The 27632-nt window shown below is 47.7% G+C and overlaps 1 protein-coding gene across 1 annotated transcript in view; it reads right to left on the bottom strand.

The window, feature by feature from the left end:
• Window positions 1-20453, bottom strand: part of GAB2 (GRB2 associated binding protein 2) — a gene marked incomplete at its 3' end in the record, with an annotated part of 34105 nt that extends 13652 nt beyond the window's left edge. The window contains exon 1 of the mRNA XM_080613457.1: window positions 20177-20453. Within this exon, the coding sequence (XP_080469583.1) occupies window positions 20177-20438 (262 nt within the window). The 5' untranslated portion in view covers window positions 20439-20453. The remainder of the gene's footprint in view (window positions 1-20176) is intronic.
• Window positions 20454-27632: the final 7179 nt, after the last annotated feature.

The raw sequence follows: 27632 nt of genomic DNA, 5'->3' as shown, positions 1-27632 counted from the left end.
AAAGTCACACTCATTGAAAAGAGGATGAATTACTCTGTGGTTACTCCGACCACGTGAAAGAAAACAGGAGATGAAGGGGAGCAGACAGCAATGCCCAGTAAAAGCACGTCTCTTCCCTGGGGGAAGCCACTCTATTGGCATCCATATTGATTTTCAGAATGAATTCCCAGCTCGCTTCCCACAAGGACCCGGCCACCGAGAGCATTAGCGGAGCCGATTCAGGACTCGTGTACTCCATTAGGTCTGTGAGATGAGCTCCGTAATAGCAAGTGAGAGATGGATTGCTTCGTGGGGCTGGGAGGGGATTGCAAGGGCTGGGATGATAAATTCTGTGGCTGCAGAAGGGGATTGCTGAGATTACTCTGTATTTTTTATGTTGAAGGGGGGTTTTGCAGTAGAAATAAGGGCAGCTCATGTGCCCAGGTCACACAGTAATGATGGGTCTTGGTGGGGGGAAGAACAGGAGGCAAGAAAGGAAATTGAGGCAGGAAAATAGTATTTGATGACTAGTACATACTAAACGGAAAGGTCAAGATGTTTGTGCTCCTCCATTGGCTTGAAACAGGAAGAGTCTGCCATGAGAGTAAGGCATACAGTGAGCCAAAGGCCTCAAAGCCATTTCAACTTGCCATGCTGCAGTGCCCAGCTCCCAGGCAATGAGGACCAACACTCCTTTCCCATGTACATGTAGGACACTTAGTGAATAAGCTCCAGGAGGTCCCATCCAGACACCTCCAGGCATCAGTTCTACCTGCATCATAACCAAAGATGCTCAGCTCAATCTGTTATGAGCCATAAAGAATGATGCTTCTCCATCCCTCATGGCCGTGAATAAACTTGTGGCCCTCCTTTATTTAACAGCATAGACGTAGCCTTCAAATCCCTTGGCTTTACATTGAGAACTTGAGTTTATGTTGAGGGAATGCATCAAATACAGCCAAGGATGGATAAGATCTTGTTCCAATTCCTATTGCCATTCCCAGGGGGGCAGAGTTAAGGTTACGTAGCGAGGCCATGTGGGAAGTGTCATCTTAACCCAGATTTCCTGGCTGGCTCTTCTCCGAGTTTGGGGAATTGGACTCTCACGGTCTGGAAAAGGCAGCTTTGGGACGCCCACAGCTTAAAACTCAATGTCAGCAGCACGACTTGCATGAGTACATCTCATTGGGCTTGTGCTACAGATGTTGTGCTGGTCCCTGCGAGAAAGCAAGCCAAGAGGCTCAGTGGGGACAAGCCAGCACAGCCCTCCAAAACCCTGTGGTGCCAGGCCAGCTGGAGGCTTGGCACTCACTAGTCCAGGTTAAGATGTGCTTTTGGGCCATACTTTGCAGTAAAGAGGGAGAAAACCTTCTCGTGACTCCATCCCCAAAGCAAAGATACACAACTGCGAGCACATGGCCAGCAATGGGATGGGCTAGGCTGGGAGCCAGGAATGTTTTATGGATGTTTTCAATCCCCCAAAGCGGTATTTCCCTCCTTGCTGACAGTTGTGAATTCCCTTCTCAGAGCACTGGAGTATTGCTGTGTGCACAGAGCTTCACACCATGTTCCTGGACTTATCTGAGAGAAACAATTACTCAGTCCCCTTTGGAAACTGTTGCTCATAATGGCCTTTTTCATCAGAACCCAGTTCGCCTTCCCTGCTTGAAGGCAAAGGCTGGGACTACAACTCCCTATCTCCCATGGACTTGAAATGATGCCCATAGGAAGGCAGTGATTTTTGGGTTAATGTCAATGTTCAAGGCCAGGTTGGAAAGGGATTGGAGCAACCTGATCTAGTAGAAGGTGTCCCTGCCTGTGGCAGGGGGTTGGAACTGGATGACCTTAAGGTCTTTTCCAACCCAAACCAGTCTGGGATTCTATGTTTGCTTGGCATCCCTGAGCAGCACAGAATTCTCTGTGATGCCCACACTGCGCTCGCAAGGGTTGAGTGGTCCAAGGGGCCTCACAGATAAGGTCTTCCAACTTCTGCCTTGGCAAATAGGGCCACAAACCACCTCAGACCATGTCACTGACTTCATGCTGGTTAAAACTTATGGCCAGTGAGAGACTAGGAGAAATCTACTAGAAATAATCCCTAGGAGGGCACAGGAGCGCTCTCATCTTCCCCACTTTTTGGAGTAGCTCCATCATTTATTAGCAATAAAAAGGGGGAACCTTCTCCCATGGGAATCCGCCTGTGCCTCTGCTTTCACTGCCAGCTCATTCCTTCAGCACAAATACAAAATAACAATGAAAAAAGACAAACAACCGTACCAAAACATGCTTCCCTCTGCTTCTCCTGGCAGGGAGAGAACAAACAACATGTCCAATGGATGATTCACCATGCCGTTGCACTGCCAGGAGGCCCTGGAATGCCATGAGGATGAGCATGGTACCCAAGGAAGGTTTGTTTATTGAGCTTGCCCTATCGCCTCCGAGCTGGATGGCATTTGGAAAAGCTGTTGTCAGTCTAAGGACGCCTTGGAGGGTTGCCTGCTAAAGGTTTCCTCCAGTAGACTAGTGGGAAAGGGCATCTGGTTGGGATAATCTCCCCTCTCTGGTTTCCATCAGGGTGGGAGCTGTGTGCAAGGACACAGGTACGCCTCATATTCAGCATCGCCTATATTTTGTGTGCCAAGCAGGGGGAATGGAGCACCCCAAAAGCAAGGATGGGGCACAGATGCATCCTGCGCTGCAGAGGAGCTGAAGGATGGGGACAAAGTGATATTGGGGTTTTGAGCTTTTCCTTTCCAGTTATTTTGCTTTGAGAAACCAGTCAGGACATACTGGCCAAGGGAGAGGAGGAGCTTTATGGCCAGGGATCTTGCTGCACAGAGGGGTAGGAGCATGGTTTCTCTTACCCAGTTTCAGCCATCTAAATGATATTTAGCTTGAGCTGCTCCCCTAACATTTCTTCTACTGACAACAGTGAAATCCCCCACTTATTTGAGCATGCAACACAGGATAGGGGAGAGTTACCCATAAAGGAGTTGATTGGAGAGACAGGGAGACAAGGATGAGTGGCAATAAATAAATAGCATCATCTCTGCCCATTAGTGTCAGCGCTCTGCTTGCATCTGTATGGAACAACTACACAATAGTGGCAATGCGGGAGCGTTTGCCTCGGAGAAGCATGGGAACCAGGGGAAAATATCACAGCACTGGAGAGTAAGTGAGAGAGAAGAGAGGGAAAGGAGCCAAGTCAGATCATCCTGACCTCAAAGCATTGTACATCTCAGTTATTTTAACAGCAACCAATTCTTTGAAGGACAAAGGGGCAGGAGGTAGAGAGACTGCAACAGGAACGATGGGATGCTTCTCCCTGGAGAACACAGGTTTGCTTGTGTGAGATGAGGCTGTGCCCAAAACCCCATCTCTGCCCCATGGTGGCAGTGACCCAGCTGTGTATCGTATCAGTCCTGCACATGGTGGCTACCCTTTAAAGAGCAAATCTGCTGCTCGATTGTGGAGCTCAACCTTTTGAGTCAATATTTGGAGGTCTAACATTTGGCCATAGGGGATGTCTGGTGTGCACCTATTTATTTTTGCTATAAGGGCTTCAGTGCAGGAGATAAAAGCAGCCCTGGTTTACACACAGCCTTGAGCATCCCACCTGGGACACCCTTATCTGAGACCGGGACAATGACCTGTGGCTGGGGATGAAGGACAACCCCAGCATGTCAGCATGGGCTGGGACAGGCTTCATTTGCTCCACAGATCCAACCCCGTCTCTAACACTCTGCTTCAGAAATCATCATCTCTGACATTGTAAAACCAATTTGATGAGGGATTAAATGGGGAGAAGAAAAGACAAAAAAGAAAATGCTGTAACAGAGAGAAAGGACAAAGATGGTGGGATGGAACTTTATAAAACACAAAGTGGTCTCAAAGGGGGTATTTTTGTCTTTGTCAGGGTAGGGATAAGGTGGCAACACCAAGGCAATGTGGATGTGAAGAATCAGCTGCTTTTCTGACATACGTACTTTCTACAGATGCCAGGGGCAACCTTAGCAAATCTGGCTGGAGCTATCATAAGAGATGACACATTTCTATGAGAAAATGTGTTTTCCCCCCTCCAGAGGCAGCCCAGCATCAAACCAGCTTTGTCACTCTGTGAAATGAAGCTCTGGCATCCTGTTTTGGAGGATGCCATTGGTTCTTATTATTGGTTATTATCATTGGACAGGGCCTTGAGCAACTTGGTCTAGTGTGAGTCATCCCTGCCCATGGCAAGGGGTTGGAACTGGATGATCTTAAGGTCCTTTCCAACCCAAGCCATTCTAATTCTATGATTCCATGATGATGATGATTAGAAATTTTGGGGTTTCCTAACTGGCTTTCCCTTGGACTTCATGCTAACACAGTCTCACCCAGTGCCATGGTCCAACATGCCACCAACGAGCAGGGTGAAAGCTCAGAAGCTGGTTCAGCATTGACTTTAAACCATCCAACCCCGGAGAATACTTGCTTTTAAGTCTTGAACAGATTTCTTCTCATCCTCATTGTTCACTCTGAGCAGTATGTTGGTGCCTTTCCTTGCTTAAGCAAACACGGGTGCACGCCTCACTTAGCAGGGATGGAGAAGCAGAAAGGATGAATCCCAACCTAATCCCAGCCAGGGCTTCTTAATGGCTTGCTTTAAATTTTATGGCCCTTTTTATGGTGATGTGAGCGTAGGGCTTTAATGCTTCAGGAGAGTAGAGGAAAACTTTTGCTAGGAGAAAATGTGAACCTGTTTTATTATGCATGATTTAATACCATTTCTATTCAAGGGAGCGCACAGGAGGCCCAAATATTTGCACTTTGTATTATAGAAGAACTGCCATTCCTGGCTCTTTACAGAAGTAATTTATTTCGATCTCTCCTTACCTTGGGGGAGAAACATTATAACTTCCAGTTTGCCAGGGAGTCAATAAAGCAGCGGTGCTGCTAAGGAGCTGCTTCACCAATGCTCAGCAAGGCAGCGATGGGGAAAGAAAGAGGATCCCCAAATTTCTCCTCTCAGAGCCCCCTTCCTTACAGGTGCATTTGCATCCATGCATGGGACCGAACTGCACGAGTTTGGTCTCATTTTTCTCTCCTCTATCTTAAAGTTATTAATATGAATGTTATTAACATTCATGGGATTAATGTTATTTTTTGCTCCCTGGGTGGTATTTTAGCTGATGGGTTAAAAGGAAAGGGAGGTGGGTGCTGTGCAGGGGGTAGAGGGGAAAATGGGAACAGGGGGTGGTGGTGGAGCCCCAAATTCCTCACATAGCTTTAGGTGAGCGCGGCATGCTCAGACAGGGCAGTATCAGCTGCATCAAAGCCAAAAGAGGAGACAAAAGAAGTCATTAACCCTTGTGGCTGCAACACCATGTCCCTGAACCATGGAGCAAAGCAGCCCAGGGGTCAGTGGGAGCAAGGGTCAGTCCATCCCCCAAATGGATGGACACTCAAAACAATAGATTGGCTTTGTTTTCTTTCTTGCTGGAAGTTCCTCTCCCTTTTCGATCTCTGCAGCCTTTACATTCAGAATAAACCAATCTGCAAAGGTTTTCCATCCAATTATTTTTCATTTGGGGGTATGGGCATGCCCTGTCCTCATACGAGAATCATCTAAAGAAGCCCTGAAGTCAAAACCTTTCCTAAGGGTAAAATGCAAGAAGAAAAATCTCTGCAAGTGATGGGAGGATTGTAGCTTGCACAGGTACAACTCTCCAGCTGGGCTCTGCCGCACCATCACTCCAGCAAAAATGCAAACAGCTCAAAAAGCCATCCTGGATGTCTCTACCCATCATTAAAACCCGAGTCCTGCCCATTAGGCAGTCTATTAACAGCGCTCACTGAAAGCAGAGAAGGAAAAGGTCCCTTCCAAGGAGCTATTCCCATTGCCATGAGGTTAAAAATGCCTGAGACCCTTAAAGCTTTATGCATTCAGAAATCATGAATTCACCAGCAGTAAAGGTCATCAGTATCAGCTAAAACCTGGAGGTTTTTCTCTTCCTTTTCTTTTAAGATGCAATGATGGCAAAAGGACCTGGAATTTATTCCCTCCACATTGCCATAATCAAATAATATGCTAATGCTATTAGCATGGGACCCTGCATCGCAAATGACTTTAGAATCATATTCTCTTCCAAAGTTTCATTTAGATTGGTCTCCACAGCAACCAGAAATGAACTGGAATAATATTGGATGAAAATGTTCATGGCTGGGCATAAAGAAAGAGAAATTTCACAGCAGGGATTGAGGGGAGAGCCATGAAGATGGCTTGAGCCAGCCAAGGTTGGTGGGCTTGTGCCAGTCATCTTCCACCCAACCAGTTATCAGTTGTGATAATGAACACAAGGACAGGATGCTTTGAGGTCCTTCTGGACATGCTGGTCCATTTTATCATCATATCATAGAATCATAGAATCAAACCATTCTGGGATTCCATGAGAAATTAAACCTGCATGTCCAGGAGGACCGCAAAGCATCCTGATGGAAAAGGGGTAAGGAGACATGAGGTTCATGTAGATATGAAGCCTGAGGTGGCTTTCTTGGTCCTCCTCCCCACCTATACTTTCTAAGTGGCACTAGGGGAGATGCATATGAGATCTGGTTTTATTCATGCTAAATCAGTTCTCATCTGTTAAACTCAAACCTGGCTATTCACAAATGGCCTGAGGGAACATAGCTGCTGATCTTGGGCCAGACTCCTGTATTTTAGGGTTGTACAAGCACAGACTATGGAGAAGGTATTTGTTGCTGGCTTTCCTCCATCAAAACAGGAAATGCTGCTCTTTCCTTTATCTCATCTGCTCTGCTCACAAGCTCACTATGATGGACACTGCCTCCAGTAAGGATCTAAGATGGGAAGGACCTGCAGCATCCTCTGCCCAGTGCCCACCAGTTGATTGCATGGTTTTGTCTCATTGAAAACACTTCCCAAACCCATTTGAAAATGACCTGAGCTTTGCAATGCCATGGCTGGAAAGCCACTGAGTAGAAACCAGCTCTAATTTCCCTATGAAAAGGTTTTCCCAGCTGCTCCACTCATCTTCCCTGCACTTGTTTCATTCTGCGGTCACCATTAAGTCAATGTGATCCTCATCCTGGTTGGGGCTTCCGGGCGTACCCCTAATAAAATGAGTATTAGCAACGTGGCCCACAGAAATGCCTTTGAAGGCAGTGTCAGAAGGTGGGAGTTGTCTCGCTTGAGAAAGGCTGGAGTTCAAGCAATGAAAACAGCCCCGACCACTCTCTAGGTTCTGTTTGTAATTATCTGGGCTCCGGTGGGTGTTAAAACATCTGTACTGGTTTGGCAAGGAGCGGAGAGCAAGACTTGTGCCAAAGGCAAGGACTGGCGTGGGTTGAAAACAGCACAGCAATACGATGGTGTAGTATTCATGCTCGGAAACATGGGGCTGGCAGCTTCTTCCGCAAGGTCAGAGTCAGCCCAATCCCCACATTCCCCATCCACTATGGTTGGTAACCCTCGGGACCATCCCAAGAGCTGAAGGAGGTTAAAGGAGACGCAGGGTTGGTTGGAGCCTCAATCCTGCTGGGTTTAACATCCCACTGGTCGCCATCAGTTCAGTTCCACATTATGCTTTTGTTTCTTACTCCATGCGTGACTGTTTCCACCTGGACACCCTTCATCTCCCCATCAGATCTTGTCATGGATAAGCAAACCTCTTCCCAATGGATATTTCTGTGCTGAGCAGCAGGACAAGCTGCCAGTGTGGATGTTGCTGCTTGACCCTTGTGCACTAAATCGTGGGCTGGTTTTGTGGTTATTTTTAACATGCAGCAGCAGCAGCACAGCTGGATGAGGCAACGGAGCGTAATATAGAGCTTGGTCCTCAAGAGAATCGGGCAAGGCAGATTTATCACAATCTCCTTTAGGTTAATATTTCTGGGTTCTGGCATTCCTCATCCCCTGACTCAGGACCAAACCATCCTCCAGCATCCAAAGACCGAGGCAAACCCTCTCTGCCCTGATGGGCTGGGAAGCATCCCATGGGCTTATTCAGCATCTCCTCACCCTCCTCTTCCTTGCTCAAAGTGCGGTGAGCCCACCCTCAAAACCCACAAGAGCCAGATTACATTATCACCCATCCGCACACACACCACAGATGGTACCAGCACCCAGACCAAAACCAGCATCTTCTTGCCCAGTGCATCTCCTGTGCTTTGAGCTTGGCTTAGGGCCAGTTGAAAATGTTCTGACATCCTCCAGCTGGGAAATGCCATTTAATCAGAATAGGAGCTTGCCAAGGGACTGCTTGAAGCCAGAAAGTACCTTTAGAAGATAAAAGTGAATTTAAAGTAAAAGGGGAGAAGGTCAAGGTGTTTTGATTAATTCTCATCAGAGTGGATTGGTTTTTTGGGAGTGGATTACCCTTCTTTGACTGAAGATTGTCATCATGTGCTTTTTCGATGTGAAAGCACGATTCGGAGCGGAACTCTTGATTTCTTCTGAAATTCATTCAAATTCAGACTGAAAAGGTGTGAGTGAAAATCGACACTGAAAGTGCATGAAAATGAATTCCACTGAGCGGAAAGATGAACATGTCGAGTTTTTACTACCTCTGAAGCGGAGCTTGTGATGGGCTCATCACCCCCTCTGCTCGCTGCAAGGGCATTGTTCGCCCAGCATCAGCTTGTTCAGACTCCATACGTGCAGCTTCTGAGAACTCTTCCTTCCTCACAGGAATGGGATTTATTTTGGTTTAATTTTAATTACCTAGATTGTAATTAAATGTCCCAACTTGGTGTATTTGGCTGCTGAAACAGATCTGAATAAGATCCAGTACTTGGTGCCCCTCTCATTGCTATCAGAGTCTTTCAGTCACGGATGAAAAGTGGTTTGGTGACAAATACGTGGTGCGTTGGATCTGTTTCTCTCCGCAGATGCTGGAAGGAATAAGCAGTGATATAATAGGTTTGGCTGCAACCACAGGAATGCAGGAATTACCAGGACCAGACCGGACCAGAAGTCAGCCCGCTCCAGCTTTCCATATCCAAATGCTTCGGAGACAGCTGAGTACGTCACAGGGATCACTCATGCAGCAACGCACCCACAGTGAAAACTGATTTGTGCCTCACTTCATCATCTATAAATTATTGAAGCAGATATTTTAACTTATCTAATACAACTGAGGGCATTCTTACACTCATGGCAGTCTTAATTCTTTAAGCCACTTTATCTGTAAAACCAACTACTGTGTCCTGCAGGTTTGTGAGCACAGGGCTGGTTTTCCCTTCAAGCTGCACCAGGAGACAGCAGACAGCAGTTTGTATTCTCATTACTGAGATATGTCGGTGGGTTTTTTACTGCAAGAAGCAGTGTTTGTCTAGGACATCATGGACTTATCTGCATAAAGCTGTTTGCGTCAGGCAGAGGACAGGGTGGTCCTTACAGCTGCATGCCAAAGATATTCAAAGCATCTGCAAGGCTCTACTCTGAGTTCTTAAAGGTAGCAGTAGGGGGGGAAGTGAGTTTCCGGAGCATTACAGAGAAGCCAGCAGGATTTGAGGCCCTCAGAAGGAGTTCTGTCGATGCCATAGAACAGGTACAATGGTATTTAAAACCTGTAATAAGCTGTAAAAGCATTAATGAGTTTCAAGTGAAAATCATTGACTCCTTTTCTTAGACTCGTGGGATGAAGTTTGGGATGAGGAAAGGCTACAGGAGTCAAGAAACTGGGATTGAGACAAGAAAGACAAAGTCTGCTCTATCAGGAGACAAATCCCAGGAGAGGAAGGCAGTGTTTTTACCTGGAAGATCATGTACTGACCACGTTTTGACCCTAACACTTATCATCAAAGCAACCATCGAGGAGCAAAACAGACTCCTCACACTATTTATGGATTTCAAGTGGGTATTTGAGAGACTCCATCATGACTCATCTGAGAGCAATGTGAACCGTTATGGCAAGCCAGCCAAAATAATTACCATCATAAAGGCTTTATATCAAGGTTGAGCCTGTGCGAAGCATATGCAAGCTCGAGGGAATGGTTTACACAGATAGTAATGTCAAACAAGGTGGTGCTTGGCAGGGCAGGTGATGTGCTATGAGATAAAGGTGAGGATGGAGCCACAGGCAGTGGGATAGCCGCTCACCACACTTCTACAAGTGATGAAGTAAGTACCCAGAAGCCTGCCCGATGCTTCGAAAAGAGGATTTGTTGTCAGTTATGAAAAGAAACCAGCAAATGTAATGAGTCACTCGACTCCAGCTTACTTTCAGAAGCAATAGCATATAAGAACAGGGGGAGTTCATATGTTTGGCAGGAAAGTGATGGAAGGCAATCGTACCAAAAATTGGCAAGGAGCATTGTGCTGGCCAGGATGGGGTTTGGTCATGCAGAGCTGAAAGAACACATGATGAAATCTTTGAGGTGAAATGTTATTTTCCATCTTAATAAGCAGATATAAAGGGTGGCAATCAGTCAAAGGTGCAGACGAGTCAGACACAGCCTTCGGTATGTGGCAACGACCCAGTAAGTATGAAAAGATGCTGGATGCCCTGTAAGAACTGAGTAATAAAACCTGTAATTAAAACTAAAACCTGCAATAAACTGTAAAAACATGAATGAGTTTCAAGCGAAAATCATTGACTCCTTTTCTTAGACTCATGGGATGAAGTTTCGGGATGAGGAAAGGCCCCAGGAGTCAAGAAACTGGGATTGAGACAGGAAAGACAAAGTCTGCTCTATCAGGAGACAAATCCCAAGAGACCTGCCGGAGCTTTACCACCCACATTGGAGCAGCTGGAGGATAAGGAAGGACATCACACAGAGCAAAAAGGGTAGGAAAACATGAGTCTGGACTTACCCAGAGCCAAGGGGTATCAGACAACATGCTGTGATACTCAGATGGGTCAATGTCTCATCTTTCGCTCTTCCCTCTCACCTTTTGGATGCTAACAGGGAACAACCCCAGTTTTACCTGCTGGATTGCTGATGTATCTCAGCTCCCAACCGTACTCTGAAGCCTGGAATTTCCCTGCAGCATAAATTCATTAAAATCACAGAATCATAGAATATTTGTGTTGGAAAGGGCCTCTGGAGATGCTGTAGTCCAACCCCCTACTCAGAGGCAGATACAAAGCTCAGGACTGTGAACAGTTGGGCTTTGAGGACCTCTAAGAATGGAGATTCAGGTTTTGTTTAGTTCAGTTTTGTTTTCTCATGCTTAACTGTAAGTATTTGCCTCATCGTCTGTGGCTTAAAGTGATTTTAAGTATGGACCAACAATTGGATACCATGGGGCATCCACGGATCAGGTGGAACCCCACAGCCCAAGTAATAAATCGCCAACATTACAGCTCTGACATCGTACCACACTAAATAATGCAGAAGTATGCTTGAGAAGCAGGCAGTAATTATAACTGAGGCATAGAATCCAGCTAGGGAAGAAGTGTTATCTTTACAGATAAAATCAGTAATAAATGCTACTGCATTCATAAATAAAGATCAGCCTGGAAACAAACCCGGAGTGGTGTCATGGAAAGTTCACAGCAATCGACAGCTTCACGGCTCCTTCCTGCTCTGGGTGCCTTCACTCAGAGGCTTTAAAGGCTTTAGAAAGCTTTCCCTTTACTCAGGCTTGGGTTTAATTGTAAATATGAAGGAACACAAAGCAGTAAACAACGAGGTATTGGGGTCTGGGAAATGAGAGTTTAAATCAGTGCTGGCTTTTATCAGGTTTTACAAAGCAGCGCTCAGGGTGTATGGTTTATACATGGCCCCTCTCAAAGGTTTGGAGGGAACAATGTGGAATACATGGAGGTCAAAAAAGGGAAATACATTGGTTTTTGGGGAAAAAGTGTCACACAATGAAAAACTACCTGAAATTATCCACTGCAAAGGTGTGATTTTCTTCCTTATCCTCCAACTTGCTCACACACACACGTTGGGGTCCTGTGTCCATCACATTTCCCTTCCCAGCCCAGCCCCTATATGTTGGGCATTACCTGCAGACCCACATCCTGTTCCCATACCCGAGCAGCTTTGCAGACATGGGATACAGCTCCATTAATCCCAATGTGCCACAGATGGGGCTAAAACACTCCCAGGACCCCTCTGGGAATAGAAATGCAGGTGAATGTGAGTGTGAGTTTCCTCCCAGCTGGAAGATACCCAAAACGCCTCCTCCTTTCCCTTGGTTTTGCTTCACCAGTCACTTTGCTCCAAGCCCATCAGCTGCTTTTGTTTCCAAAGGCTTTGCATGGGTTTGCTTTTTGACGTGATGCTGATACCATCTGCTGCATTCGTTCTTCCACGGTCAGTAAGTCATCCTACAAATTCCTCAGCGCCCATTAAACTAATGGGGCTGACCTGATGTACACAGGGGCTTATGGTGATAAAAGCCAATTATAAACCCAAGAATTACTTTAAATGGGCTTCTGATTCTGGGTACCTGGCCTAGGAGACAGCCCTGAGCCTTATGAACGCAACTCACCAGCCTGTGCTGGGAAACCTGTGCAGCAAAGGCTGGGTAATGCTTTTTTGCTTTAAATAGTCCCCAAACCTCTTGAACTTCACATTTCTTCCTTCCCTCCCAGCTCAAATCCAGCTCAGCAAACTCAGTGGGACTTTGGCCAGGAAAGGGCAGGATTTTCCCTAAAGGCCCCAGTGCTCCAGTTCCATATTTATCTTCAGTCGGATACCCTTGTGCTGGGTTCCTGCTGGGAAACAGTCAAGAACTGGAGAATTTGGCTGTGGGTCTTATTTGAAAGTTGAGCATAAATTCTCTCTCGTGCTGGTTGATGGGTTTATTATTTGCAGCCACATAAGAGCATTCTTTGTCTGGAAACCTGGTGCTCCCACAAACGGCGGCATCCTCTGCGTGCTCCCATCAATACTGGGCTAAAGGGGGCTCAGCCAACGCATATCTCCCAGGGGTCTTTATGGGATAGCAGAATTATGGGTTTGCAAACGCAAGTCCCACTTCTACAAAATGCCCACAGCCACAATAAAACCTCTAAATAATGAACTCCAAATAATTTCTGAATTTCCAAATCCAGTGTTGATCCAGCATTGCAAACTTCAGATATTCAACTGCATCAGACCCCCTAAAGCCAGAAGCTTGGCTTTCTGATTGTGTAGATACCTTAAGACCTTTTCTTTAGCCTAAAACCCTCTACACCCTTGCTTCAATCCTTTTCTTGGCACTCAGATGGGCTAGAAATCTGCTCATGGTATGGAATCACAGAACGGTTTGAGTTGGAAAGGACCTTAAGATCACCTATTTCCAACCCCCATTAAGGACATTATTAAGGACAGCAGCTATCACAGCAGTGCAGTGTTGACTCTGCTCCTGCAATGCTTCTGGTAACACAATATGATGAAGAGCTGAGTACAGCAAGAAGAATAAGGTATGAGGGGATAGGAGAGGTTCATCCTCATCTGCTTTAAACAAAATGATGACAAATGACACCATTTAAAGATCCAGAATGCTCAATGGTCTTAACCAATGGGTGGGATTCAGCTCAGCAGAGGTTTAGGAGTCTACAAAGTGGATGTGTCCACCTGAGCTCATCACTCCTGGTTCCTTGGAGAGCTAGGGGAAAGAAATGAGCACTTTCAGGGTGCAAATGATTTGCCTTATTTTAGACATCTTTACCTATTTTCTTCCCGAAAAGAATGGACAGTTTATAACCATCAGCACTTGTCTCATTCTCAGTGATTCTGGTTCCCTCTCCAAAGCGCCCGAGGAATCACAGCAAGGAAACCCTGACTGATTGGTAGAGATCAGCAATGATCTCTCTCTGTTTCTGTCTTCTAGGAAGCAAATCCCAGATTATCTGTGGCTCTCTGCTCTTCACCAGACTCAATAGCACCTCACCTAGCTTATGTCCGAAGGGAAAGAGGGGAAAAAAGTAGGGGGAAAGGCAGCAGGCACTTAACTGCTCTCAAGCTGCTCCTTTGTGCCAAGACCACTCCATCTCCGGTATTGTTTACACTGAAATAAAAGCTGAACAGTGTCAGATCTTAAAATAACTTGCTGTTTGTGGAGCAGGAAAACCAGGGTCAGGGAAGTTTGGAATGAATTTAAAGGGACAGGATCGCTAAGGGATGAACTGGGATTCAGGCGAGGAGGTGTTCACATGCACCTAAAGTTCAACCGTAAGCCTGGTGCAAAGCGAGCTGGGGTTGCAAGTTCTTCCCTATTCATTCCAGTAAGGCTGGGATCAACTCAACCGGATCAAGCCTGGGGATGAAATGTAACATCTACATTTGTCCTCCCAGAATGAATCTACAGCCATAGCTCTTTCTCTTGTTAGGAAAACTCAGAACATGGTAGAGATGGATGGGTGGGATGGATCCAAATGCCCTTGAGATGTGCAACCAGTGGGACTAGATGCAACATACGGTGTTTTTAAAGAATGAGCTCCATGATGCTGAGCGCAGAAAGCATTGATGAGAATACCAAGTAAAAGGCTACATCTATGTGTCTGGTAGGATGTTAGGTGAGAGGAAAGGGCTCAAGGCTCAAGGACTCCACATCGCTGTCCCACTGCAGGCCACCTCCAAGTCCCAAATGGTGCAGGGGACCACTGGGTAGGTGGATGACACATAGGAAGGTGGGATACATAGAGATAAACCAACCAGACGTGCCCCATTCACCCATGGATCAAGCTCAACTCGACTGTAATCTTGCTCATTGCTTGTTGTAGAGAGTCATATTGCCTATTAGGGGACAGACTGGCCTCCAGGTGAGCTGACATCCAAGTACAACCCATACCAGTGCTTAAAGATGAAGTCAAGAGCAATAGACTTGCATCAATAGAAGCTGAAGAGTCAAGTCCTGTCCCAGTCTGAGGGCACAAAGCTTCACAAGAGGCTGCTTGTCCGGCTGCCCTTAGATGGCACTGCTGCCTGCAGGCATGGAAACAAAGCACATCAGGATCCGGGTGCTTTCAGGGACACAAGGATACCTCCACATCTCCCTCCTTGTCCCTATTTCTCAGCCCTTATTCCTCATCCCCCACCACACTCCCTGACACAGTGCTGGGCTTGTAACTTCCAGGGGCTTGAGCAGGGAAGGAAGGAGGCGTGTGCCAGACACAATAGCAAGGAAGTACCTGGTCTTGTGGCAGTCATTAATTAGTGTTTCCCCTCTGCTTCAGTTCTGCCTGGCCATGGGAGAGAGAGACAGCAGCAGTAGAAATAGAGGGGCTGCCCCACAGCCATCACTTTCCATGGGCTCCCCAGTGCCTCGCTCTTGCATGTTGGGATGGTGGACACTGGTGATTCAGGGGTATCTTTGTGCTAGCCCATCTTGAGCTCCCTTTGCTCAGCAAACACCCATGCAAACCTAGCTGCACGGAACTCATGGGGTGGGAGGCATCACTGGCCTGATGCTGGGACTGACACATTGTGGGGGGAGAAGCAAGGAAGGAGCAAGGGCAGCTATATGGGCTCATAGCAAAGACTTGCAGGGAGCAGGATGGGGAGCCACCAGCCAGCAAACCATATAAGAACCCCAGCCAAAGCAAATCAAGTGGGTACTAAAGCAATGAATTTGCATCATGGGCTGGAAGGGGCAACCAATAGAGGGTCTGGAGAGCATCAAGCCAAAGACAGCTTCAGTGGGGATCACGCACATGGGGTATAGGAGCTCCCATCAACATGAGTGCAAAGTGATTGCTGTCTGGAGATTGATCTGACAATCTCTGCTGGAGTGAGTGTGGCTGAGCTGAAGGAGGGAGGAGAGACACTCAGCTCTCTATTAAACATTAATGCTCAGCCCTGACTTGCATGCGGCGAGACAGTAAAAGCCTGGAGACTGCTGGGGATTGATCCCAGCCACGATGTGAAATGCCAGCACCAAGCCTTGGAGATGAAGCAGGGAATGAGCCGGAGGCTGGGATTGCCCCATTGCAGCCCCCTGGCAGAAAGCAGAGGAATAAATTAAACAAAGTGTAAGAAAAATAAAATAAAATAAGATAAAATAAAATAAGATAAATAAGATACATGCCTGCGCTGGGTGGGGGAGGCCACCACTGCCATTCATAGCCCATAAGGTCAGGAGCCCAGCACCATCCTTTTCCCATGCCCTGCTCACCCTCTCCGAGCCTTCAGCTCAGATCAAGGACATTTACTCACCCTCAAGTATTCCCTTCCCTGTTTCCATGGCTGGGTTGCATCTCTAGCACAGGGGCATTAATGCAGTGCATGAACAAGCTCTTAACCCTTCTCGAGTGTTTGTTCAACACCCATGCATCCAAGCCCTTAGAGATCCACTGCTCCATGAGGAGGTGGAATAGGAGCTCCAGGGAGCACAGTAAATTGGGATACAGTTAGCAAAGGCATTGACCCCTCTGAAACAACCTGTACACAGTCCCCTGCAAGGACGTGCTTGCTGCAAGGGCACACATTGCTTCAAATCATACACCGCCATAGCTGAGCCTCTGTCCTACCAGGAACGGGACAAGGAAGGGTTTTGTCAGAAGCATCCGCTCCAGAAAGGGTTAATGGCACAGGAGACATGTTCAGTGGGATTTGGGTTGGGTTTTTCTTTAACTCCAACAAACAAAGCACATGAGAAAATCCAGTTCACAGCTGAGCCCTGGCTGCTTGCCCACTAGGGCAGAGAAAATGCAGATGGTCTGAAATACCCACGTGCCTGCGTTTCTCCCGTAGCCTGTGGCTCAGGGTCCCCGGCAGGTCTCCCCCCATTGTATCTGAGTCAGACAAGGTGGCAGCAGTGCAAATCACAGTGGAAACGCAGTGCTGAGCCAGGAGCAAACCTACTTCCCTTGTGCACCATCAGCTTCCTCGGACCTGGGATGCTGCAAGGCTTTGCTTGCTCAAACCCAGTAATTAGCTCTCAAAGTAAATAGGTGTTAACAGAAACAAAGAAAGAGCTGCAGCCTGGGTAAACACTTTGGAATCAATTTAATTTCCCTTCTCCTGGCAGATGCAATTGTGCTGCTCTGCAATTGTTTTTGGATTAAGGCAGGGAATGAAGCCGTGATGGCTTTGCAGAGGGGCTGCTCCTACTGGTGGCTGCAGTACTGGGGCCATCACTTCACTGACATTGAGGTCCCTGAGGCTAAATTGAGCTTCCTATGGACAAACCAGATGTACAACACGGCCAGCGATCAGCTAAACCAGCAGCTAGCCATAGCACAATGCTAACCCACCCTAAACTCCAGCCTGTTTCTTAATCCTAAAGAGTTCGGCAGTCTAGACAGGACATGAAGGGCTAATGTGAAAACCAAGTGACAGACCATTTACACTCTCTCACTGAGCTGCAAACAGAAAGAAGCATCAAAGGGTATAAATCTGTTTGGTCTCTTAGGTTTTTTGTCTTATGAGAGTGAGGGCAGCATTGCCCTGTGCCAGTGCAGAGGGTTTGCAGCCAGTTTACATCACCACATGCAGCTGCTTTTCGATTGCCGATTTGCTCACTAAATCATGCTAAAAAGCAAGCAAACCCCCATACTTTCCCTACCATCATGGGGAGGTGGTGAAAGAGGCTTTTACCCAAAACTGCCCCAAAAGCTGATGAGCTTTTCCTCCACCACCAGTGGATTAAAAGCAAACTCATGGCCGGTGACTGGGGCTCAGCTGATGTGGGGTAACCCTTCAAGCAGGAGGCCAGGTTGGATGGGGCTTGGAGCAAGCTGCTCTAGTGGAAGGTGTCCCTGCCCATGGCAGGGGGTTGGAACTGGATGAGCTTTAAGGTCCCTTCTAACCCAAATATGATTGTGTGTGATGGCAGCTGTAGTAAACAATGGCGATGGAGTGTTTCCCTGTCCAGGATGCAAGTATATCCCAGCCAGGAGCAGCCTGGCTTTGGGGTTAGACCCAGAAAGGCTTTTGGGTCAGTGTAAAGGAATTGCACACCCAGGAACGAGTACAACCAGAAGAATGTGCAGAGCAGCTTCCCTGGCAGTCCCTGATCTCGTTCCACCGTGCTGTCTGTCTGCTGGGAGAGGGAGGTTTAGTTAATTAATTGCTGCAATTAGCATGGAGCTATTCCTGCCCCTGATGGTTACCTTTTCCTCCCCTTTTTGGTGCATCCAATTGCTGACTCATTCATTCTCCAAGGCAGGAGCCACAACAAGACCCAGAGAGGCTTGAGGATGAGGGAGTGAAGGTCTAAGAAATAAATGCCAGATGTCCCAAGCTATATTGCTACCCAGTAACTGTCTTAATCTCATGCAGGCTCCTTGTCACTGTATCATACAGAATGGTTTGGGTTGGAAGGGACCTTAAAGCTCATCCAGTTCCAACCCCCTGCCACAGGCAGGGACACCTTGACTAGAGCAGCTTGCTCCAAGCCCCTGTGTCCAACCTGGCCTTGAGCACTGCCAGGGATGGGGCATCCTCTGCTATCCATCAACCCATGGCTTCAAGGAGGTGATGAAGACGGAGCAATTACAAGTCCTGCTACTACTATTTTATTTCCCCCTCCAGCTGACCCATCATGAAGGACGGATGATGGGCTTAAATACACCAAGATGGACAAGACTCCCAATGCTCATCACACTGCAACAACCCCTCAACCTCCCTGCCCAGCCTTGGGCCACAGGTCCTTCAAACAATCATTATCTACTTTGGGAAAGCGATGATTTATTGCCATTCCTTAGCAGGGATGGTGAAGGAAAGGTGAGTGTGGGGTCACTGCTTTAGCAAGCACCAAAGCAAAGCACCAGCTCTGAATAATTCATGCTCCCTCTTTTCTGCAGCATCTGGACACATCTGCTGCGTTTGCTCTCGCAGGCTGTTTCCCAGCTTACTCAGAGCATCTCTCTCTGGCAGCTGGGTACTGTTTCAAGTGGGTACTTTCCCTACAGCATTAACGCGCTGTGATTTTGTTACAAATAGGGATTTTTGTTCCTCTTTTGCTGATGTCACTCCGTGATCCTGCAGGGAATAGCGCTCGGATCTCTGCAGCCTGATGAGCCCTGTGTGCCCTTCGGGACAGATGTACTTGCAAACAGGAGATTGTTTTTCCTTGTGCTGCCCAGATTTCTATTTCACTGAAGTCCCGTATCGATCCCGCTGCTGCTGGGCTGAGAGCTCATTTTACTAAATGGGAAGGAAAAAAAACCCCCAGTTCCCCACAGCTGAAAATGGAAAATCCTGCAACAAAACAGCTCCTAAAAAAAGGGGCCTGAATGATTTCACTGAACCTGCTGACACTGGAATGGGATGTGATTTATTTAGCCTGACCTTTCCCTGAAAGACCGTGCTGGTGGTGTTAGCAAGGATCCTCTCTACCACTTGTACACCCATTGCCAAGGTGACGTCCCATTTCCTGCGTCAGTCAGTGAAGATCACATCCGTGCTGCTGCGATGCTTTGTTTGCTGTCCTGCCTGACAGGCTCTTGGCAGGGTTACAGCTCTTGGCAGCTGCTCCACAAGGGACCAAAACAGATTCAAGCTGGACGTTATCATAGGGAGCTTCATGTACACAGAGCTCAGGGCTGGAGTAGCCTGGATGAGGCTGGACTGTGATGAGATGAAGCAAAGATGCCTGAAGGTGCTACTAAGTGTAATGGGACTGGAAGGTGACTGTATCCTGTGCTCATCCTCATCTCATCTCACTATGATGAGCGCTTGTGGTGCTGTGGAACCAGAGGCAGCTCACTGATGCTTACTGCAGAGGCTTGACAAAGCACAACTGAGTTTGGACTGAGGAGCATGACCAGTAGAACAGGTCCCACCACAGAACACAACCACCCTGTGTTCTCTTCTCCCAGCATTTTCACAGTGAGTCCCAGGAGGAGATGGGGATGCAGGTGGGAAGGACGTGTCTGTCCTTCACATGAAAGCCTGTCAGCAGTGGGGACACCCACAGTGGGGAGTGACATGGTCCCTATAAAGCTTCTCCCTCACTCCACCAAGTGACTGAAACCTCTGAACAAGGAGGGGTTTCACTACTGGTTCCCATCACTCCCAAAGGGACTTTGGAGATGGATGAGGACCAAGGGTGCAGCTAAAAAAGTCCCCACATCCCACCAGCTTCTGTAAGAGACTCAAATCTACAGTTACATGAAAAATTAATTAAGTGGCCAAAGTCTGCTCTGCTTCAGATGTCAAAGGCAGGAAAGCCTCATGGAGGTTTCCCATGTGTCCATCCCTTTCCCATTCCATCCCTCCCAGCCCCCCCATAGGTCTGATCTGAAAGAGGAGCTGTGCCCCATTGGAAGGACAGGACAGGAGATGCTCTTGGCCGTGGACATAGCTCTCACGGTACCTGTGTTCTCCTCAGACTGGTTGAAGCCACAGATCTGGCAGATGCTGCGAACCCACTTGTTCATGTCATCCTCGGTCTCAGCCACCAGGTAGAAGGTCCTGTCACTGGTCTTGATGTCGAAGATGTAGCTGTCTTGCAGCTCCTTCTTGTTGAAGGTCAGGCCTGCGTCCACTTGCTCGCAGAAGTTGAGGTTGATGACACGCAAGGGTTTCTTGGAGTGGTCATTTTTGTAGTACTCCAGGACGTCGGGGTCGCCACTCATCCGACCGCTGCGCAGGACGAACCAGCGCTTCTTCCATGCCTGGAAGCGAGAAGAGAGGAACCATGAACCCCATCACTCAAGTCATGAGGGTCAAGAAACCACTGCCATGCACAGGGGGGCACACGGACATGACACCTCTCTGACTTGGTTGCTTTGGGATGTTGCTCAGGACATCCCTGCAAGAGGTGCACAGACTCAGCTCATTAGTTCAATACCCAAATCCCACTGGTTATCAGGGAGAATTAAATACCAGAATATCATTGTAGCTTAAGATGACTCCAAGATGGCAAACCAGTGCTTCTTCCATGACTGGAACCAAGAACAGAGGAAGCTAGAACCCCATCACTCAAGTCGTGAGGGCCAAGAAACCACTGCCATGTACAGGGTGACACATAGGCATGACACCTCTCCACCTTCGATGCCCTGGGATGCTGCTCAGGACATCTCCGCAAGAGGTGCACAGACTCAGCTCATTAGTTCAATACCCAAATCCCACTGGTTATCAGGGAGAATTAAATACCAAAATATCATTGTAGTTTAAGATGCTAAGCTTAAGATTCATTAAGCTGAAGACTCCAAGAATTGTTTGTCTTGAGGCTTAGAGCAACCTTGTTCCTACCTTACAGTTGCACTCCCAGGACTTAAATACCCTTTCTCCTCTATGCAAGATAATCTGTGGGGTGGCATTACTGGCAATCACAGTGCTGAAATGTCTTCCATCAGCTTGGAGGAGCTCAGGTGCTTCAGACCCGAGTATCCTGCCCTTCAGAGAAACCCCTGAGAGCGTCGCAGTGCAAGTCTGCAGATACCAACCACGCCAATTCCATCTCTGTTTAAATGCCAGGGTAGAAAAGGCTAATAAAACCAAAGAGGAACTGGTTTGTATGTTTTAAATATCAGGAATAATGCCAGGGAGACCCATGGAGAATCCAAGCTTCATTTGTTTTTCAGCATCTTCTGCTCCCCAGCACATAGAAAACCCCTTAGCAAAGGATAAGGTTATCACTGATTCGTCAGAGCACTGCCAACAGCAGCCCCCTGCCAAACTGACCAGGGAAAGACCTCAGGGGGTTATGGTGTTTGAAGCAAACTGCAAGATAAATGTCAGCCATCAGCCCTGGCACTGGGAGCTGCAGCTCCTCTGCTCTCACCAACGCCAAATGCAGTTGGGAGCCCACAGGAGGGTGAAGAGACACAACAATAATGTGCTAAATACTACAACTTATGTGATACGGAAAACTGTGCAGGTGTAATTCCCTATCCTATGGGATGGAGGGTTTTTTTGGGGATGGGCTCTGCACGAGCATCCTGGTGCCTGTAGGAGGGATGCGCAGGGTTAGGGACCACCTTGAGCTGCTCCACATCACAGAGCTATGCTGCTTTGCAGAGGGCTGAGCTCCCGTGGTGTATAGAAGGGAAAGACTATGTCTAAGTGTAAATGAGTTGTTCATGCTGCCTTTGAGGGCAGTGAAGGTGCTAGATGTTCACAAACAACATGGGTTGGATACCCATGGATGGGTTATTGCCAGCACTCCTGCATTGCCCAACACAGACCTCAGTTTGCACCAAAGGATGTCAAGGGAGGGGATGTGATCCCTGCCATCCTGCACCAGTTGTGGACATTTGGGTTTTTTTAATGAGATTTACCATATTACTTGTTGTTAAAATCACCAGTTTGCGGGTTAAAATGATTATGAGAGTTTGGGTCATGAGGAAGCCTATGATGTCCCTAAGAAAGAACCAACAGCCGCAAACATCTTCAGTAACCCAAGAAAGAGAGCAAGTGTGCTGGGACCTCAACGATGCTCCTTGGGAGGCGACCACAGTCCTGTGATGCTTTGCATATTGGTGATGGGCATGTGCCAATTGCACCAGGATCCCACAGTTTTGGGGATTTGGTGCTGAAATAAGGCTAAGAAACAACTGTGATGCTTCCTCTGAATGGTTCGCTTTGCAACGTACTTCTCAAAGGCTTAAAACCAGCTTTTGATGGTGCCTTTGAGATTTGTAACCAAATTAGTTTTGCGCTAATTCTCAAACTGGTCCCCGGTGCCAGGAAAGCAACTTTAGTGCAATCTTCCAAATGCAGCGGAGCAGCAAATTGCTTAGCAAAAGGATGTGCAAAGCTGGCAGGTTTTGGTTTCATCCAGGAGACGCTCACCCACTTCTCATCAAAACGGCTGCTTTTAGATGAAATGAAATGCACACGGGAGACCTGTGTCCATCGGGGAGGGGAAAACCAATTTCACCAGGCAACAGCAATAATTTGCTGGCCCATCTAGGAATGGATCATCTAAACCATTGGGAAACAAACTCATGGACATATTTTCTAGCTCTAGATGGAAAATGTCCCATTAACTTCTTCTTAATACCAGGACATTTCTTTGCAACCACTTGGCAGGGCTAAGACACGGGCACACGTCAATGAGGGGTCTGAAAGAAGATCAAGTTGTGAAACCACATGGACCACCACCTGAATGAAGACATCCAACACCAGTTCTTGCTACTTAGCTCGTTGCTTTCCAGCTATTCAGAGCCAACTCTTGCAGCATCCTTTCATGGCACGGAAGTTGTGTTAAAAATCCTATAAAATACAGAAATTGGACCCCAGAATTGAGAGCTTCCATGGAAAAAACAGGAGGAAATGCTGCAAGCAAGGCCAATGATGCTAACACAGCTTCTCTTTTTATTGCCAATGCCAGAGCCACAACTTCTATAGTTCTTTTTGGTGTGTCTGGTAGAAATGGAAAGCCCCACACATTCACTATTTGGCAGAGCAAACAGTATAACACATGCAGTCTGGTAGTATTGGGTAAGTCCTAACATAATCTGCTTGCAAAAGAACTGTTTTTGCCAGGACAATATTTCTTGGGAAGTTTCAGGATTTGGAATATCACTGGAAGAAGGGACCATTGGATGGGGAAACAGCCTCATCAACATAGGATGATCACCCTGTCCACCTCTGCCATGTGCCTTCCTGATGAAAGAGGCACTGGTGCTCTTCTAAAACAGCTTCTGACATAGAAAACCAGCTCATGGCAGCAGCATTTGGACTGCCTGTCCAGAACAGGAAGCATAGCTGGATGCATCTCCCTCCACATGTCCCACAGAAGGATCAGCCATTCCTTGCTCTTAAGATCAGCTTCTGAGCCAGAGGAATAAGCACTGACCATTAGAAGAGAATGGAAAGAAATAATACAGAAATAATACAGAAATAGCCAGGAACCTTCCTATTTTTACGGAGATTTTCCCCATTCCTTTGAACTTCTGAGCTCAGCAAGTGTATTTCAGCTCTTTCCTGTGCATTTACTATGTTTCCATCAGGAAGAAGACTCAGTTTATATTTGCCAGGCTGGGGCTGCTCTTTGAGCACCTTGTGGCACTAACAGGGCTTGCTTCAATATATAGTGATACGTGGCAAAGGATACACAGCCTGCAGCATGTGGTCCATCGTCCTGGGGCACCTATCTCCCATTCAAAGCTATGAACATCATCCGAATCTTCTATGTTTAGGCTTCCTTAGAGTACCACCTTCCTGCAAGAGGGTGGATTTAAAGGACTACCAACCACCAGCTGCCACAGCAGCAGGATGCATAGGGTGTATGTACATGGCAATCACAGCCCATGCCAAACCACAGGAGGATGCAACTCCATGTGAACCTACACACTCTGTAGTAGGTCTCTGTTTCCAAGAGCACCTTCTCCCATCACAGGGCTGCGATGGCCAACATTCATCTCCCTCTCCACCTGAGTTTCCCTTCTCTCCTCATTTCTATTCCTTCCTGGCTCCTTTGAAGCCCCTGTTGCTGTCAGCTCCTGCCAAAACACTCTGCCTCACTGACACGTGGTGTGAGCCAAGGGCTGTGTTTGTTTAACAGCTTTACAACGTGGAGAGGCCAACAACTTAACAGCCATAAAATGGTGCCTTTGCAGCCCAGATTTCCAGCTGTGTGGTCCTCTGCCTGCATCAGGTGGCTTCAGAGTTAAATTACAGCTGCTGAAGGCCCTTAATAGCATTGAGAAATATTGTGACACTTGGAAAGAACTTCTTTTAAGGACTTGTTTGTTAAGCAAATGCCCATCGTGCTGCCAGCGCAATGAAAATCCTCCCTAAGTGCCCAGAACCACAACTGCTCGATTACTTCCCACCTCAACAGTGCCCTGGCCAGTTAAAGTTTACAGAACTGACTCCTTTCAGGCTGGATACTATCTGGAATTGGTTGGTTTATGGGTTGGAGACCTGAATTGGCAGAGATGAGGTGGTGATGCTGGGTTCATCGGTTTAGTGCACTTAGCAGGGATGCTGTGGGGGGCTCAGGCAGTGCCTGGAACACTTAGAATCATAGAATCACGGAATGGTTTGTGTTGGAAGGGACCTTAAAGCTCACCCAGTTCCAACCCCTTGCCATGGGCAGGGACACCTTCCACCAGAGCAGGTTGCTCCAAGCCCCTGTGTCCAATCTGGCCTTGAACACTTGAGCCCTGATGGAGCAATGCTTTGACAGAGCTTGTGGTGTCCCTTAAGAGGGCTCAGACTGTCCCTTGTCAGACAATCTGGGGACTCCAAGTGTGTAATAACCCAAGTGCAATTAAGGACAGGTCAGAGAGAAGCTTTAATAACTATGATTATAGCCAGGAGACATTCAGACAGCATCTCCTCCTCCCCTCCCCTGTTCTGTGCTAAGTGATTACAGAGACCCAACCTGTATATTGTTGCAGAAGAGAAAGAAAAGAGATGAGGAAAATAATCATTTCAATGCTAGCAAAGCCAGATACCCATCCCCGGGGAGCTTGCCAGCTGCCACAATCCTAAGAAGGAATCAAACAGTAAATACAGTGACAATATGAAGAGATGGCTCTTGGTGGGGCCTATAGGAATTCCTCCCCCAGTATTATCTTAGCTCTGAAGTGAGGAATTGGAAACTGAGACTGTTAGCTTTCAGCTGAAAGGAATGTTCTTTCAGCTTGAATGAACTGCTGAGCAAGACCTCTCAAATCTTAAATATTAATAATATTATCAGCACACCCTTATAACATATATAGGGATAGGGGGAGAGGAGAGGAGGGGAGAGGAGAGGAGAGAAGAGGAGAGGAGAGGAGAGGAGAGGAGAGGAGAGGAGAGGAGAGGAGAGGAGAGGAGAGGAGAGGAGAGGAGAGAATGGAAGGGAAGGGAAGGGAAGGGAAGGGAAGGGAAGGGAAGGGAAGGGAAGGGAAGGGAAGGGAAGGGAAAGGAAGGGAAAAGAGAAGAGAAGAGAAGAGAAGAGAAGAGAAGAGAAGAGAGGAGATGAACATACATGAAATCTCTCCACCCTGCTTCTTCACCCCCTGTTGCCACCTTTGTCCCCATGAGCACAGCACACGCTAGTGTGAAATAAGGTTTCCAGAATCTGATGTGACACAAATCACGGGATCTAATCCGAGCTGGCAGGCAGGATGAACGACCTAGCTGTGACATTGGGAGAATTTCTAACACCGGGGTGAAGCCAGGGACTGGGTGATTCAAGCAGGAAACCCACAGTGGGGCAAATGGGCACTTGTGTCCTGGTTCTTCCCAGACGGAGTGCAGGACAGCTCCTGCTATTGTCCCTATGGCCACCAGTGGGGATGCCACCATTCAAGGCCAGGATGGATGTGATTCTGGGCAACCTGATCTAGTAGAAGACGTCCCTGCTCACTGCAGGGGGTTGGACTAGATGAACTCTGAAGGTCTCTTCCAAGCCAAACCATTCTATGGTTCTATGCCCATGGAAAGCCCCAAGCCTCTCCCAGCCCCACATGCCCCCAGTTTTCATTCTGCAGCGATGGGGGTATCCTGGGAGCCATTGGACTGTGTTACCCCACACCAGGGCTGACTGTGCCATGGTCACCCCATCTCTGCAGCCCTGCACAAGGGACATGGTCCCATACAGCAGCCAATGCTACCGGCATCCGGGAATGAAGCCCCATACAGGAGGATTGTAGAATAACCTATTGGTGACCTGTATAATAATGTTGTCTTCCTCTGTGTCCCTGGGGGCTTTTTATCTCATCTGATGGACAGAAGGATGCTGGCTTTATTATTCATGCAAGAACACCTCTCCCCTCCCTGTGTTAGCACTAACTCAAAGGAAATGCAGTTTGAAAGAAAATGTGCAAGCAGCAAGGCAGCTCCTCGTGTCTGCTCAGGTTCTAGTGGCTGATTGCCCCCACAAAGCCCTAATGTGCCCAAACCCAAGAGCAAACAGGAGCTCCTGAGCCCCTTCCTACCCTTTAATGGCTCTCCAAGCACCTTCTCCTTGCCTGCTACCCACTCATAGCACCTTTTAACATGATGCTCGGAACAGATAGGTCCCAGCTCCTCTCCTCTCACCCTTCAAAAGGATGGAGACTGATCCCTGCTAATCACACATCTGCCGTGGCCGAGTTCACAGTGAGTTCGTTAGCAGCATCGCTTTGGGGGAGGTTTGATTGGCAGCCTTAATAATGCCATGCTGCAGCAGTGAGACCCTGCAGGGCACAGGAAACCTCACTGGGGTACAAGGCGGCTCTTCCTTGGCTCGCTAGGGGATAAAGGGAAGTAACGGTGATGTGTAAACCCCCAACCCAGTGTGTATCTCAGGCTGTCAAACTGACCTTCCCTCCTGGGATGTTATTTCCCCTCTGTAATTAGGCTTCAGAGCACACGATGTATTGCTGCGTGCGAAATCCACCCAAGGGTGGTGTGGACAATGTGAGGCTTCCTGCACTGAGCATCCCCTCGGATGGGGTTTTAAGGAGCTGAAGCTCAAACACAGGCTAAAACCTATTTGCAAGATCATCTGAAAACCCCAAACCAGCTCCTACCATCAGAGGCAGGGGAAGGAACGGGTCGGAATGGCTCAGAGCTAAAGGTACAACTGGTGTGAGCTGGAGGACCTGCTTTGTGAATGTAACGGGTGACAAAGCAGTGACACAATGTGGAGAACGTTTCCCTTGGTATTTATTTCATGGGAGTTCTCCGGTTGGAAAGATTTCAGTAGCTCAGAGCTGTATGGAAAATAAAGGAAAATAAAGATGTCTCTCAGGGATGTGATCGCGTTTCTGCTGGGATGCTGGAGTCCCTGATTAAGGATGGGACGGGAAAACAAAATACCATGTAGTGAGGCTGTGCTTACACCACCAGGCAAGCTGTGACTGTCTGAGATAGAAGGACACAGAGGAAACCCTGGGGTGGGC

Source organism: Psittacula echo, assembly GCF_963264785.1.
Source record: "Psittacula echo genome assembly, chromosome: 3".
Taxonomy (NCBI): Eukaryota; Metazoa; Chordata; class Aves; order Psittaciformes; family Psittacidae; genus Psittacula; species Psittacula echo.
Note: the sequence above shows the minus strand (reverse complement) of the source record. Positions and strands in the feature narration are given on the sequence as shown.